Consider the following 17,336-nt stretch of genomic DNA (forward strand, 5'->3'; position numbering starts at 1 on the left):
TGTTTATTTATACAGGCTCCTCATATGTTTATTTGTACTTTAACACGACTCTACATTTTGCAGTTGCCAACTAACATTTCCTGTTTCTTTATTTAGATTCCTCGCCGTTGTTATCGTAGGTGTTCGACGTTATATTTTCGACAGGTGTGAAGATAATAATATCGGTACTCGCGATATTCATTCATAAGCGTTCATTCAAGCGTTCATAAGCAAAATTCCACTGCACATATTCGGCTTTCCGCATCAGCCTTTCTCAACATCGACCGTCCGAAAAAAATCGACGAGTCATCGAATATAAGTATCTATTGGCTAGTACCATCTAAACAGACACTAAACGTCAACGGAATGCATAATAAAGTTATTTTAATGGAGTTATATATTTCTTCGTCATAATGTTCGTTGTCAACTAGGTGTTCGATCCAGATAATTACTTACAATCGGATTTTATGGCAATCCGTAAATCACCCTGTGCGCGTCGCTCTCCTATTTCTCCAACTACCATTTCCGATTTACCATTCGATAAGAAATTCCACAAATAGCGAACTTCTAAATTAGCAAGACTTTCTACCGGCGAATTCAGTCAGGAATACTCGCGAGTAGAATTCGACACGGTCAGAATGGTTGGATGCGATCCAAGCAACAACTAGAATCTGAATCAATTCGCTGGGAAAAAGACGGTAAAATCCCTGTAACCGTGCCTGTAGCTTATTTATAAATATATTACCAGCGAAATATCAATATCTCTGGTGATTCAACTCGCGTAAATGCAACCCTAAATACAATTCTGACGCGGCTCTCGATCTCGTTGACTCGAGAAGCAGAGGAGTCACTATGACGACCACCGAACGAATCGCTTCGTATTCGCTCGCTCCCCGGATCTTCTCTTTTTTCAAGGTAATTCTCGATAATTAATTTTCTATTAATATTTGCGCACACTTTTCGCTTCTATATTTCCTCTGACAACCGTTCGTTACTTTTAGAATCTTATACAAATATCAGAAAGTCATCCGTGCGTTCAAATCGGAATAAACATTTGTCAACGAAATTTACAATATCGGAGATTCGAGTTTATTACGAATTATGAATCGAAGTTCCGCCAGGCAATTATACGAAAGGCGATGCGTTTTATTTATCGCTTGCCGTTTATTTGAATTAGAACTATCTTACAAACGTTTATTTTGCTAATGCGATGGATCCGGACCGGTTGTGCGATATTTTCACTGCAATATTTCAAATATGTATCTATGTGCGGCCAATTAATTGTTGACACAAGTAGATTAAGTAGAAATGCGAATGTTAAATACGATTAACAAGATGATTATGGCGATCGGACTATCGGGAGAAAGGACTTTATAAATTGGAAAACAAGTGAACGAGCGGTACGGTTGTTTGCATTCGATATCGCGACATAATGAATTCTCCGTTGAGGAAAACCGAGGCATTCTCGATCTCAAGGGCTCATCGGTTATCTAACGTGTTTTTTCTTCGTTATGAAATATCGCGAAGCATATAATCGCGAGATAACGATATAATTACACAACATAATTTCTACCGGCGCTCATCAGTACCTGTAATTAAATAAATTCTACGTATTATGTGCTCTTTATCGAACCCCATAGTCTCCTCGTTGGATGATTCGACGAACAATTTCTCGCATATTCTATAACATACGTGTAAAACGATGAAATTTTTTGTTTCGTTTGGAATTAAATATATCGTAACTATTGCGTCACGTTCGAACCGTCCTGTAGTTGAGAATAGAATTCGTGGCATGAATCATAACGAAATAATTTCACCTTGCTGGTTTGCACGTCGAAATGACGGAGTACTTTCATGCGCAGCCATGCAAATTTTACGTAACTCGAATTCAAATTATTTATCGATTATCGAATGAAACAATCTTCCATGACGTTGAAGAACGTTGAAATTCTTTGCATTGTTGGCGGAGGAACGAGGAAGTTTGCGAATCGAATAGGATGGACTCGATCTATAGTGTTGGAAGATAAAGCGAAACATCTTGAAAGGGATAGATCGTTCTCCTTTTCCGATCGAAAGGACAAAAGGGACGAAGGATCGTTTAAAAATGGGACGATCGACGATCACAGAGGACGAGACGGAACGAAAATGGATCGCGCAGCGTGGTTCGTCGTCGACGTTTTCGCGTTACACGTTCCGCTACCTTATTTGGTTTCGTCTTCGTGCGAGTCGCAGCACGAAATTGCATAAAAGGCTTCCTGCACGATCTTTCTTGTCGCCATTCTTATACATCGTCCTCATAATGCGATCTCTTTGACTCGTGTCAACGCGAATCCCTTTATCGTTGCTTTCACTCGTGAGACTTTATTATGGAAACAGAGGTTCGAATTGGATATAGTTGCGACAAACTGCTTATCTTGTTAGCTGTCTTTCTTGCTACAGCCTGTTACGGATCAGTTACTCGTTCAGGATTCTTTCCCCTTCCACTTTCGAATCATTCACCATCCTTTGAACCTCGTTCAGATTCGAACGGCTAATTGTCTTCTCAGCACCGTTCGTACGCTCTCCTTTCTTCTCTGTTTCACATTTTACCTCCGTTTGCGTTTCGTAACCGCGTTTTAATCGCATTTTTACGAACCGATTAAATTTCATCGAGCGAGTAAAAGAACGAAAGATTTCACCCAGATTCACGAGACCGCGAGACCGTTGTTATTTCGTTTCTGAATTCACGAAGCGAACGGTGCGGCGGCAAAGAGACTCCTTTGAGAATTCACGCGAGAAACGAACGGAAGCTGAAGCGAGAGCGTCGACGAGGAGGCGCAAAAATCCGTGGAAAACACGCGCTCCCAGCCGGTCGATCTGAACAGCTTGCAAGCTGCAAGCTGCAACGCAGCTCTTTTTCTTCTTATTCGCTGGCCGTGTACACGTACAGCGGCTCGTGTTCGCTTCTGAGTTAAACGCGGATCTAAATACGAAACGTGCGATACTCTTACTCTTGGAGACCGTGGGATCTGAACGATTCGAGATACTCAACAATGCGTATACTCGTGTATTGCAAGATTTTATAGAAACGAAACGCATCTGATAATCTTTTATTGGAATAAAAACAATCGTTCTGCATCTTTTAGAATTTTTAGAACCTTTCTAAAGGTTGTAATTGGGTATAAAGCAATTAGAACAGACTCGTTAGGAATGTGTGAAACGCAAGGTATAATAGACGGTAGTAAGTGGCTCGTAGATATATAGGGTGATACGCAAGGTTGGAATATTAGAATTCTTTTATCGGGCGACTGAAAGTTTGTTCGAATTTTCCGATACGGCTAATTGGCTTGTAACACGAGACGGATCCACGCGTATTCTTCACATTGCTTCGATAAGACGAAGCAAGCTTTTAGACTCGACGGCGCGAATAATTCGTTCAATGTTATCAGGAAAGGGATGTTTCAACCGCATTGCGGTTAGCTCGACTACTATCTGAATCAACGACACGTCACGCGCTGGAACTATTATACGTCTCGTAATATTAAAAATGCAATATGACGAATATACAGGGTGTATCGTGATAAGTTCGTACGAATATATGTCCTATCTGACCTCGTTTCGAGGTTACATTTTTGCGCTTCGGTAATCCGCGACTTAGCCATTTCGAGAACCTCCTACGAAGATAAAACAGGACGCAGGTTCGTACGAACTTTTTTCATTGTTCTTGCGCCACCTGTCCGCTCTTGAAGCGGGTACACCTTGTACCTTTCGTCTCTTTCGTGAACCTGTATGTTGAAAAATCGCACAGGGATTCTTAGTTAGCAGCGTGTCTTTATAGACAGATTTACGTTCGCGAATACGTTCAATTATAATCTGGCTAGATCGTTGCAAATTCATCTGAATTTCAACGTACACGTATCGCGTTACAAGAACATTACAAGGTGCTGACAGAATTTTAGAATGGAAACGAATGTTGCGGTAAAATACTTGTTAAACAAATCGAATAGTAGGAAAATAACAATTGGATCGATACTTGGTATAGGTACACGCTTTGTTCTTCTTCCTTTATCTATTTATATATATATATGCGTGTGTGTGTCTTTGGTTGCTATCGATGGGCCATACGTGCTCTTCCGATTATGTTGTGAACGGTGGTTTCAATTACATCGACCCGTTTGACTAATGGAATTTTCGTCCAAGTTTCTCAAAGAGTCAATATTTACAATACGATCGAATGGTGATACGCGAGCATCACCCGGTATATGGCGTCAGCATTGTCCGTCTGAAGAGGTGCACGTGTCCTCATTAACGGGCGTACGTTTCACCGAGTTAGGGTAGAACTTTAGCGAGCGTTCGGAATTCTCTATTCGTCTCGCTGTATACTGTTAATTGCATTTGCACCGATCGACTTTCCACCCCTTTTTTCGTTCCAAACGCTCTTTTCGTCGCCTGCTTCTGGCTCTTCCTTTCTTCCTTTTCTTCCGTATCGTTCGTACGTATCAAACAGAGCGTAGAAAAATTATATTTCGGAAGTTAAAACACCCAAAGGCGTCGACGTTTCACCTTGATTCGTCGATAGTTTGATAAAGTTTTAACGGAAATTTTAAGCTACCGTCAGAGGTAGCTAAAGATTTCTCCTGTAGCGTCCTTGACACCTTCGATTCCGCAACTTTCCTCAATTTCTCGAATGTTCGATGATCTAGGCTAAAGAAATTACGGAAAATCGTGGAGTCGGAGGTGTCAAGGACACCGCAAGAGAAATTTTTAATCATCTCTGATAGGAATTTAATATTTCGTTTGGAACTTGCAATGGTCGGGTTCGATGTCGCTTGGCGATGATTCCAAGGTCGTTCGAAGGTCAAAACATACATACGATACGCACACGACTTTTAACGCGTCAAAACATCGTAACATAATCTAGTTTAACTTTCTTTAGAAAAATGTCTTTAGTTGGAATTCTGAAAAGAAAAGAGGCTGTTATTCGTAAGAAATGTTGAAGCGTGCTGCAAGAACGTAAACTACAGTTCCTGTGGATCCTCTCGAGTACGCCCAACTAATTTCACATTCTCGAAAGCGACTTGTTCAGTCGTGGAACTGCGCGTAACAGAGCACGGTGGTAATAGACGAGGGGATCTTTTTTTTTTCTTTTCTTTCTTTTCTTTTCTTTCTCTCGAATCCCTCGATGGTCTTAATAAAGAGCAAAGCGAGTTTTCTCTAGTAAGAAACTTAGCTAACGATCCCCGGTTGACCTCCATTACGACTGGCGACCTTTGCACCGCGTCGACGGAAAGCTGGGTCAGAAAGGCGGATGAAAGCGCTGAATGGCGACGCGACCCTCGATTCCAGCGGGCTCCTCCTTGAATTAACGAAGGAACGAACGCATACTGTCACCATATAAAGAATCCTCGTTCGTCTGGGCGGAAATGAGTACCGTCGTCAGGCTTGTCCGAAACTTCACGATCGAAACAACTGTGTCCTTGCAGCAAGTGGATCATATACGTCTTCTCGTCTTTGACTTTTCCAATTTTTATACTCTCTGGTTGCTTCTTCCGTTTAGGCGTCGCGAGTGAAAAATTATATTTTATATTTTTCACTTACTTTTGCGCGTACAATCATTTCCAAACCCATTGTACCATATTGCACAGGGCATCCTGTAGGTATATCCAGTGACGTAAAAATTGCCATTATCTCCTCCATTTATGAATTCTGCTAATGCTCAACTGGATCGTACGATAGGGCGACGCGTTAGCGATATCTTATCAGCCGATATCGGTCTGGTTTTTTAAAAGTCTCTCTCGTTTCTTTATTTTTTAAATATATTTACAGATGGATTCGCTCGATTTGCTTAACGCAGGTTTCTATTATCGTGATTTTTACTCGATTCTTTATCGTAGATTATCGATCAATGATCCGAGAACAGAGTCACGGTCAGGTTGATATCGATCGACGATACTTTGATCGCTATACAACATTGCTATAATATTCGCAGTCGTTTTCCAACTAGAATGTTACGCAACCAGCATGAATAAATATCTGAACCTGGGGGCAAAACACGCGGAGCTCAGAAATCATTATGATTTCAAGCGTTGAAGTAACACGGTTCAAAGAGTCGAACGTATACTACACCTGATAGGAAAAATAGAAAAATTCTCTATTGCGATACGAGAGTCGTAAATTGGACACGATGGGTTCTACGGGGAACGTCTTGAGTACAATAGATACGGAATGGCGATGGTACAGTGGATTCCTTTGATTCTTTATTTGTATGTTGAAAATGAAATCTTTGTTGCGTATCGTAGCCCAGAAAGAAAACGGATAGTTCAATTTACGATAACATTCGAGATACTCGGTTCATTGTACACGGACGTTTCTTTATTCCAAGTGCAAGAATTCTACGTTACTCCAAGTTATACAGGGTGGTTGGTAACTGGTGGTACAAGCGGAAAAGGGGTGATTCTACGTGAAAAAAGAAGTCGAAAATATAGAATAAAAGTCTTCTTTTTTAATTCTTTTTTCTTTTTTTTCAATTTTTCCATCGAGGCAACGATCTACAGTGAGATCCGTTATAACGTACCGCGCATGTACCGAGCGAAAATTCAAAGTCGATTTTCTCAAAAACAAAGCCTCGAACGAAACATTTTTATTCTATATTTTCGACTTCTTTTTTCGCGAAGAATCATCCCCTTTCCGCTTGTACCACCAGTTACCAACCAGCCTGTATAACCACGATGCGGCCAAAAATACAGCGATACTTTATCTACATGAACCTGGTGCAAGTAATTCGTATAATCGGAGTTTGTTTAACCTACTATCTATGATCTTTCTTCGTACAATAGGAATTGCATTAGTAAGTGGAACCAGTATTAGGGGCTGTTATTTGCTATACACGAGAAATTAGTCAAATAATATTTCCTTTGCCATCTTGTATACGAATCTCCGAGTTGGATCAGCGAATTGGCAAATTTGTAAGTTACCACATTTCCCAGTTAATAAGAAACTAACTTAACAAGTTAACGAGCTACCTCTAGGTTGAATTAATAAGTTAGTAACTTGATATCGGATTGGCTGTTGAACGAACAGCCAATCTCTCTTACCTTTGAAAATGAGGGAAAGATCGATATCTCGTCGTCGAGTCGTTAAATCTTGATACCTCTAATAAGAACCGATAGACAAAGCTTCTGAAAGCGAATAGCAGTCGTATAAATTTATTCGAGCATCGATCGGAGGCTATTCGCGCACGATTCGTAATTTCGTCAGCGTGTCGCGACCCATTTCGAACAGAGAAACCTCCGGCAGATGTACGACGGTTATTGCATACCCAGAACCAGCCGTGCCACTCGACGAACTCGCGGATATCGAATGTTTGGCGATGATTTACCGCAGACACGCGGCCCCTATCGATCATACACCGTTCCCATGGAGCGCGGTCACCTACACGGATTTTATTTTCGCGCGCCAATCGACCGGTGAAAGTCACGAAATTCTCATGCGACTCCCTGCATCGCGAACCTCGCTCTTCTTCTCGATACCTTTACCGCAGATACTCCGGTGTCGTACGATTAAAATATCGATCAGCGGTCGTGTTACGATGCGAAAACTTTGTTGCTACGTTTTTGGTCCACCTTTTGGCCAGTTTCTTTTTATCGTTAAAAAATATCGTAGCTTTTTAGAAAATATGATCGTTAGAATCGTTGTTAATACACGCGAAGAAAGTCTACTCGAAGATCTGCGTTGAGACAGGAACGCAAAAGTGAAATATGAGAATTCAAAGGCTGCGAAATCGAAGGAAATAAATTTAGGTATCGAAGGGAGCGGAAGTGAGGTATATACAGGAAAATAATGGGAGAAACTTTGATTCTATAATACGTAATTTATTAGACAAACGCGCATCTTCCATTTGATACTTGGTATCTTTTAATTTCCTTAGCTACACGTGCACTGAAATAGACAACCAGTCAAAAGTTGCCAACTATTTTATTAATTGCGTACACCTGTATTTCAAATATTTCAACTAATACTGGCGATGTCGATGGAAATTTCCTTTAGACCGATAGATCTTTGGTTACAGAATTTTCTAAAATGATAGAAATCCAATTTATCTTCTTCTTTTTTTCTTAAGTGGTCGGAATCTATAGAAAAATTCCAAGTTTTCACCGATGGCAACAAAGTTTCGCTGACAATTAGATCGGTACATAATTCGCCATACGCAAATACATATATCGGTCGAATATAAAGTAAGCTCGCTAAAAGTTCCTAACTTAGAAGCTCGTAAATAACCACGTAAATAGCCGAGTAAAAAATAAGCGAGAGATACTAAATCGTATCGGTATATCTTTCTACTTGTTTTTGACTAGTAATTAAGTATTTCGCGAGGTTCATTATCGCTCGTGTTTATGGAACGTGTTTATACCATCTATGGTTTGTACTGTCCGTATGAGTTGTCCGACAACGATAACGATAAGTAGATAAGAAATAATGAAATACTGAAATATCGATCACATGTACAATTGTTAATTGCTTATAAATATTTCATGGGCGTTTATCGTAATTATTAGAATGTAAATGGATGGACTATCGAACAAGTAGATCGTACTTGGGCATTTTCAAATTAACTCGATTATTTATCTATCTCTAATAAATAAGTAATTAAACGGAACATTCGTAATTAACAAATTATAAAATTAATTACAGTTGACGATTGAATTATTATGATCTATACAACGTGTACACATAAGACGTAAAAAAATTACAAATTTGTTTAAAAATGTTCGATATCTTGGTCTCTACGAGATGAACAAACGAAATTCACGATTAGGAACTAAGAGAATTATAGTTAAAAGGAAAATACAATTAAATTATTTTTCGCTGAGATATTTATCAAATATTTCCTTGTTTTTACCTGACACCGTTTTATAAGAAGGATGAAACGAGAAATGGAAGAAACCCTGGTATTAGTTTGATCGATCACGATATCGCCGATGTCTTTTATCTACGTTTTCTCGCGATTACTCGATTCCGGGCATCCCAGATTTCGTCGAAAAGTTCTTCCACGAAGAATCATCGAGGAAGTATCTTCGCACTAGTCAGTTTTACGCAAACTGATGATCGATCCACGATCAGATCATCCTCCTCAATGTTTTAACAGTTCCAACTCCGTCCACGTGTAGGAACTTTAAATCAGACTTAGATGGCGAGAATTTAACACAGCATTTCTTACGTTTTCCCCGTTTTTTTAATTTTTTCCTCGACGTGGTTCGACTATTGAAATCAGTATTTCACGATTTTAAGTCAAACTTCGTCTTTTCCAAATGCGTATCGTGAAAATCGAAATCGAACAATTTCGGTACTAGTCAAAATAGGAATTCAAGACTCAGGTGATTAATTACTACGATAAATCTACCACTATCGATCGAGCATGCACCTCTCTGATTAAGAACCATTCGGTTGGGTTCTGATTTAGAATGCTCTCCTAGAATCGTACAATTTTCCCGTTGTTTGTCACATTTTCTCCTTTATTTCACCTCGATTTTCGTTTTCGTTTTATTCGGCACGATCCTCACGGAGGACACTCCATTCAAAGTCCTGGTGGACGCTTCCGGATTCGTGAACCACTTTTTCACGATCTTTTCATCGTATACAAAAGTCGTAACGATCTTAGTCCTCGTCGATCTTCCCTTCTTCTCCTCCTTACCACCCAAATCGTCTCGTCTCTCTTTTCTTCTGTTCTTTTTCTTTTCCTCGTTCTCCGCCTGCGAATTCTCTTTCTTCAGGGCATCCTCGCTTTCCTCGGGCCTCCTCCTTCCTTCGTCCATTCCTTTTCCCGTCTCCTCCTTCGAAACTTCCGACTTCCGGTTTCTCATCCTCAACTCAACGTCGAACTTTATTCTACCGCCATCGCCGTGATACTTTACTTTATCCTTGATCGATTTTGGACCCAAAAGAACCTGCCCACCATCCCCCGTGTACTCCACGTCTCCCATGTTCTGGTCGATCCTCAATCGACAACCGTCGCCGATTACTTTCACGCTACCTCGGTTCTTCGACATCGAAATGTCGCATCCGTCGCCGGTGATCTCGAGGATCTGCTTGTTGGAACATAGATTCACCGAGAGACCATCGCCAGCGATCTTCCTCACCTCTCCTTCCTTCATTCCCATGTTTTTCGAACGATGATCGTCTATTTTTACGGTCTTTCTCGTGATCCGGTATCGAGTGTAATCGTAGAGGTGTTTCTGTAAAACGAAACGTCCGAGGAGCGTCTTATGCAACGCTCGCGGAGATCGATTTTCCGGAGTTGTTATTCCTCCTTCGTCCAGTTGAGTCTTTAATCGCCAGTGGTTTCGTCGTTTTTACCTGGCTTCTTCGTTCTTGGCAAATTCATTCGATAATCGGCTAGACGAATCAGGCTCTGTCTTTCTTCTCCATGTTCGCCAGGAGGATCGTCGTCAGGTTTAACAGCCTGGTGCTGCGGTTCGACGAGGTGAGTGCTTTCACTCAGGTTTCTTTGATTTTACGATCACTTGGATCAGAAATTTTCCGACGATGTTCTGATCTTATTATAACTTATACGTGGTATATTTGATATATTTGAGCGTTGGGCGATAATATTTAGGCATTATCGTATATAATACTTCGTATAATACCTAGATATCGCAATTTTCGTGGCGATATTTAATCAACTCGAGAATTTTTGGAGAAATATTCCGAGGATCGCGTTATTTTCGAAAGATAGATTTCGATGGAATAGCTATTGCGACGATAGGCTTTGGTTGCCGGATAAAGCGATTTTCTATTATCTTTGGTATTTTCTTCGCTAGCTATCTTCGAGTTCTGGAAAATATGAAATATTTAGATTAGCTTCGCGTAAATATTCAGGCCAAAATTGCCGCGATAGAATCTTTCCTAGCAAGCGATAATTTCAAGATTAGACCAAAGCATTTCGAACATTCGAGATATAGGTTCTTTTTCGTAACTGACCGGAGAAGCGTTCGATCGGGTGCCAAGCATTAAGTTTGTTAAATCGATACGAGACTCACCTTGATCTTCCTTATCGAGATTCTTCACTTTCTCCTTGGATCGCACATATTTATCATGTATATTTGATACTGGCACTATCTCGCTATCTTTTCTGTAGTAGAATCACTTCGTCAAACTCGCCAAACCTGTTGTTTTCTCTTCGCCAAGATACAGCAGTTGGCTTTCATACTTCGTTGCACTTCTACGTCACCGTTCCAAATACTGCTTTAGGAAATCGATATACACTGTTCTTCCGTCAACTTTCTTTAGTCGAGAAGGACGCACGTCGAAAGAAATTTATTCGACCATTTAATTAACCAACTAATTAACAAAAATGTCACTTTTCTTCTTCTCCCTCGTCTATCGATTTTCTTCTTTCTCGACGCGTTGAGAAATTTGTTCGGCCCTTGATCGAGCGCCCAACTACAGACCGGTTAGCTGGTTGAACAAAACGACAGAAAACTCGCGCTTCTCTGTCGATTTTATCAAAAATGGACACGTCGAAGTATTCGTTCGACCAACGAACCAACCACACAGATCGATGAATTAGCTATAGAATATTAACCACTGAAAGGACGCAACGAGAGGCGGAATAAATTACCAAGTGGTAAGACGGTGTGAGGAGCGTGGTGCCGTGGATCCAACGTGGGATCGAGTGGTTGTTGGTTTGTTGAGTAGTCGAACGAGACAGCCAGCAGCAATAGCGTAGCTGCGCCGTAATAATGGTTGGCGCGGCACGAACCGGGGTTCCTTGTCGGCCAATCCGGCCTCGCCGCTTTCGGGACTTCACCGAGACCTTCTAGCTAGCCGCCACTGGCACGAGAACCGCTTTTACACGGTTCTCGCCGATTATCACGGTCAAGCGTAGCTCTCTATCGCCAACGATATCGACCTTACGTATTTCTCAGAGTCGAGCAATTTCTTCGAGACACTCGCCGGGGTCTGTCCCTTTTTTCGCTATAATATCATTATCGATAGCTTTGTTGGAAATTGGAATATGTATCGAGATTACAAGGTACTCGAATAGATGGCTTTTATTCGGAGGTAATCGTCGATGGGATTTAGATAGGCTAGACTGGGTAATGATTGTTCGGAAGAATGGGAAACGACGTAAATTTAAATGAGAGGATTTCGTTCGTCGTCTGGCAGTGGTCGCTGGTAGGTTGAAGTTTCCTGTTGGACGGTTTGTGTAATTGGAGGAAACTGGAATCCGGCTGAGTTGCTCGAGGATTCTGGTGGTGGGTGGAGTGACCTAATCGTTCGTAGGTCATTGCGGTGTAGAATGTTTTAACGTTTCCTTTGATGCTCGTACTGGTATATTACGATTTTTTGATCATTTGGAACATTTTCGTTCTAACGATATGAATTTTAGAAATTTTGGATTTTCTAACTTGAGCGTTAGAAGCGAATTAGAATTTCTAGAATGGAATTGCGTCGATGCAATTTAATTTAATGTCTCGTCGTTCCTGTAATCTTTGCCGTTACGACTTACGACGTTCGAGCGTCCTTAAATTAGGGATACCAGAGCTTCTTCCTTCCGATATTCCTTCTCGATCGTCAAAAGCAATTTCCTGTTACTTTAAGTTACGACACAGAAAGAATCAGTCAATTGCAAAGCGAACAGCTTCGAAATTAACGAGTCGAAACGACCCAACTAGTAAAATCTTGACGTAAAGTTTGATAAGAGAGTTTATCGGGAGACACGTGGATGTATTCGTCGCCAAGACTTCTTGCTGCCTTTCATCAGATATAAATTACGCGAAAGATGCGCAGCGATCGATCAACGATGGATTGCACACTCGTTCAATGACTAAGCACGTGATTAAACGCCTTTTACGCGATCTAAACATGCTCGGAAGGGGGAACACCGCGTGCTGACGTGATCTTCCTCGCCGATTATCATTGGAGTACATAGTGTGTACGTAACCACGCGGAAGAGAAAGAGAGCAATATATGGCGGAAGCGGCGACTAAAAAGAGAAAGGAAAGCATCGAGTGAGAGATTATAAGACGGAAGTGGAGGCGAACGTGCTGATGTTTTTACCGCTACGGTCACGTTGAACCGATGTTTCTCCTTTTTTCCTTTTTTCGTGGACTTTGTTTTCGACTTTCAATGCCTTTTGAAACCTGTGCGTCTTGAGTATCGTAACGCACAGATTGAATATCGCAATAATACGTCATTTATACGTAGTTAAATCAATGGATGTAAAACTTTTAGTCGCGATGGTAGGTCACGAGCAATAGAAACATACCGATCAAGATCACCGAAGTAACTGGTTTTGTATTAAAATAGAGTAGGCAACATTTCTGAATAAACGTATTTCTTTCAACACGGAATGATCAATTTTAATACGTCGTATTTCTTTGACTATGTTTTTCTTTCTTATTACCGCCTCTTTCGTTTCCTAGCTGGTAATAACTTAATTGAGGCGACTAATGTGTTTTTAAAATTGATCGTCTAAATTGCGTTCTTTTTTTTTTTTTTTTTTTTTTTTTTGAGACACGTAATTTAACACACGTAACGGTTATTTTTACCGTATGCTTCGAGGACTTTGGTCGATTTGTCTTTGCAGCGAGTTTTATACGTTTGACCAAAAGGTATATGTCACAGATTCCCCGGCTGGTAATGAAAAACAAATTGCCAGCGCGATTACGCGATCTTACTCGCAATTTCTCGCTGGTATTTCGCGATACTTCAAACACGTGTATTTACACGCGTGGCCGACGAATCAACGAAGATCTCGTACTAGCGACGCGACACCTTCATCCCCGTAATGAGTAAGATTCATTCGTTTAATTCGCAGGTGAAAGTTCCCATGTGAAACTAGAAAAAGTAAAACAACGATACGACGAAACGATAAAAGAAGAAATAGACGAAATTTAGAAGAAAGCTAAGAAATAAGTAAAATACTTTGAAGAAAAATTTACCAAAATATCCACAATCGCCCTATAGATTTCACACTGGAATTCGTTTAACCCCTTGTATAATCGGATGAACGGGGAATTTCCTTCGGGCGATTGGACGGAATATTCAATTTTCATCTGGATCTCAAAAATCGTTGGCCCTCGTCCATGTGTGTTTCATTTTCGTGAATTCTGGAAGGATTGCCGGATATGGTCCGAAGTAATCGAATATCGAGACGATTGCCAGTGCATGGTCAAGATCCGGATTTTAATTGCTTTATCGATCTGGCAAGTCTGTCCAGTCTGTGCTGGACGTTGCTTTGTTCGTTCAACCGTGAACGGTCCCTTTCGATTATTCGTTTCTCTGGTTCGAGAATTCGTCTGTGTCTGAGTTAGTCGGTCAGTCTCTCATATAGCGTGACTACGCTAACTTCTCTGTGCTGTCCTTCTTTGGTATTTTAACTTCTCTCGACCCAGATTGTTATCTTTTTTTTTTTTTTTTCGTGGAAAGAAGAGGAAATCGAGCCCGAATACGTTCGGACAGGAATCGATGCAGCCTACGCATCCTCGATGCGACGTTTACGTTCGATTTTCTCGGCAACGAGGTCTGCGAGGATAAAATTGTATTTTTCTCCGCCACACTGTGCGATACTTGGTAGAGTTCTGCTATACCGTATGCGTATTACGTATGTAACGAGTAAAAAATTATATAAAAAGCGGTCGTAATGGCTAAAGCCTGAAGCAAACTTTTACTTAGGTTTCTTCCGTTCCTCGAATTCTCTTCGTGTAGAAGTATCCATTAAGTTCGCACGATTATCCGGCATATATTCAACGTGGCTTATTGTTTGACTATTTTGAATTACAGAATGGCAACCGCGAAATGAGCGTGTCACCGACGAACGAGCAACCGAGCCTCGAGATGGAGAAGACGCCGCTCGAGGACAACAGTCTGAAAGTTTCGCCGGTGCTGAATGTGGCGAGGCAAGACTCTGGAGTCCCGGAGGACCTCGCCTCGCCATTGGTCGAAGCTGATAAGCCTTTGCACGAGGATGACATGGACTCGACGATAAACAGTGACTGCAACATCACCGTGATCCACGTGACCGAATCTTCCGAGGCAACTAAGTCAGATTCGACTCTGAACAACGAGAGGAAGGATTATACGGGCGAAGGGAAGGACAGCAAAGACGGAAGCGACAGTGGAGTGGAGGGATGCGCCACCGAGGTGCCAAGGGTGAGGATCGATCGAACTGGACCGTAGAAAAATGCGAGTCCCGGGTCGTTTCGTTACATTCGATCATTTAGTGGTATTTTCGAATTTTCGTTTGTTCGTGCGTTGATAGATGGAAAGTCTGTTAAGGGATGAAACGATTTGGAACAATTTCTGACTACGTTATATAGAAATTCGACGTTAGAGAATATACGAGAATTTTTCTAGATCGCTTAAAATTTTAGAGAGGAACGTAAGACCTTGCAAACAACTCTTTAGATTTTTGCGTATGAAGGGTAGTACGAGGTCATTCTCAATTATTCCACTGACCTATTAAGACCTATTTAAGGTCTTGAACACGCTTCGTATGAAATTCTCCGCGAAAACATCGAAGGAAGGAAAAATTCGTGCGCTTCTAACGTACGAAGGATGTTGGATCGGGAGAGCTTTCGAGATTACAGTTTACTATACACGGTGACCCATTTCGGTCTGTAAATAAATTCGCCTGGGAAAGTACTGCGAATAGCTCGAAGCAGTCCTAGTAGGTCATTGATATTTCACACGAGAAGGAACTGTTGGTTCAGGTGCCAAGAACGCTTTAACCTCAAAAAATTCTTGTTCAAACCGACCTTTTTTACGCATGCTTGAAAAATATTTCACCGATTCCTCTTATATAATTTCCATAGAAAATCTCTCAATAAGCGAAACGGTTAACAACTTTACTACAATAGAATGACACGACTAAGATCTGAGTCACAGACCCGAGACTTTTCTCGCTAAGCTATTGTCGTCAAAATCGTATCTACATTCACCGATGCCGGTTTCAGGTACGAAGTCGAAACAGCATAGATTATGCGAGCAGCTGCGGCGGCCTCGACGAGGCGTCCTGCGATTCCAGTCTAGTCAGCTGTTGCTCCGTCTACGAGGACCCATGCGCAACTTTACCCGACGACGTGAGGTTGACCAACGGCGGGGAAGGTACCAGCGAAGGTGGCAGCGAAAGTTCCTCCATAGCAGGCAGCGTTTCCGCCAGGGCAAATCGAACGAACGCCAAGAGGACCATAGCCGTGTCCAACACTAGTAAAAAGAAAACCACCACGACCGAGACTCAAAAGAACGCTAGGGTAAAGCCAACGCCATTAAGCACCAATTATTCGGCGACTCCAGCACGTTCCAAGCCGCGTACCGCGACTCCGAGGGGCATCCTGTGCAAAACACAGCCAACGACGAGGGACAGGGCGCGATCCCGGGAGAAATCTGCTGCCAGAGAGAATAGTAACGATAATACGACAAATAACAGTCGAGTGACGACGACATTCCGTTCAGGATTAAATTCAATGCCGCCACGAACGAGGACGAGGCCGATTCCCGATTCACTGCCATCCGTACTCACTACGGAAATCAACAAGGACCTGGCGCAGCGTGGCCGAGGTGGTCAGAGCGGTAGCTGCAGATCTAGAGGTGGGTCCAGCACACGTGGTGCACGCACGCCGAGTTCAACGCCGTCCGAAGAGTTTCGAAAACCTCTGTCCACCCCTAGGGTACCTTACACAGGTCGTGCCGAAGCTACGAAAGCTTCTAGACCGGATAAGATGACCACGAGTATGGATAACAAGGCGCTGGATACGTACGCCACGTTACCTAGAAGGAACAGGAATAAAATAAGTATCGCTAAAGTCAGTGAAAAGACGGACAGGACTATCAGAAGTAGATCTGGAAGTAGAGACGCGAGCCTGAGTAGACAACAGATGGAAAAGAAGACCACAGCCAAAGATTCTTCGGGGCACAAGAGTCTGCCGCCATATCCTAGGCATAAGACCGTGGAGAAGACGCGTATTTACCACGAGATCAGCGTGCAAACTGGTCTGACCGGTCACGATATTGAGAACGCTTTGTCCGGGGTGCCGAGCGCTGTCACTGGCCCGGAAGTGGTGGAGAGACTGCACGAACAATGTCAAACGGAGGGCACGTGGGAGGACATGCACGCGATGCAGACCGACTTGAAAAGGTTAAACGAAGAAACGTCGCAGCAAAAAGAGGAGAACGAGAAGCTAAAGTCTGAGATCGTGGAAGTGAAGCGTCTTCTCGAAGAAGAGCAAGCGGATCACGCGTTTGCGCGACAAGAGTTGGATAGAAACGCGCAACGGGTACTGGCGATGCTTGGCACGCCGCAATCAGAACATGCAGGTAGTTATTAAGATACTTAGGTCGAAGTACTGTATCTCTCTCTGCTCGCACTTACTAGATTG

General features: G+C 42.1%; 2 protein-coding genes across 9 annotated transcripts in view; one reads left to right on the plus strand and one right to left on the minus strand.

The window, feature by feature from the left end:
• The window catches only part of LOC117213169, a 33,853-nt gene that overhangs the window by 13,583 nt on the left and 2,934 nt on the right, over positions 1-17,336 (plus strand). For 6 of the 8 annotated variants that reach the window (XR_004488593.1, XR_004488592.1, XM_033458526.1 and 3 more), the window contains exons 1-3: positions 765-894; positions 14,743-15,111; positions 15,915-17,274. Coding sequence is in view for 6 of the 8 variants with exons in the window: in XM_033458526.1 (XP_033314417.1) it covers positions 832-894; positions 14,743-15,111; positions 15,915-17,274 (1,792 nt within the window). In the remaining 2 variants the exon portion in view is untranslated. Of the gene's footprint in view, positions 1-764; positions 895-14,742; positions 15,112-15,914; positions 17,275-17,336 lie in introns of those variants that run through there. The other 2 variants (XM_033458525.1, XM_033458524.1) reach the window with 1 other exon arrangement.
• Positions 7,809-12,283, minus strand: LOC117213184. The gene is made up of 2 exons (XM_033458548.1): positions 10,995-12,283; positions 7,809-10,788 (listed from the first exon to the last, which is right to left on the minus strand). The coding sequence occupies exon 2, from the start codon at positions 10,113-10,115 to the stop codon at positions 9,471-9,473; it is 645 nt and encodes a 214-aa protein (XP_033314439.1). The 5' UTR covers positions 10,116-10,788; positions 10,995-12,283; the 3' UTR covers positions 7,809-9,470.

Source organism: Bombus bifarius, unplaced genomic scaffold, assembly GCF_011952205.1.
Source record: "Bombus bifarius isolate JDL3187 unplaced genomic scaffold, Bbif_JDL3187 scf7180000008515, whole genome shotgun sequence".
Taxonomy (NCBI): Eukaryota; Metazoa; Arthropoda; class Insecta; order Hymenoptera; family Apidae; genus Bombus; species Bombus bifarius.

What these genes read in the sequence shown, in the direction of transcription:
- LOC117213184 (XM_033458548.1), bottom strand. Translation starts at nt 10,115, where the DNA reads ATGGGAATGAAGGAAGGAGAGGTGAGGAAGATCGCTGGCGATGGTCTC.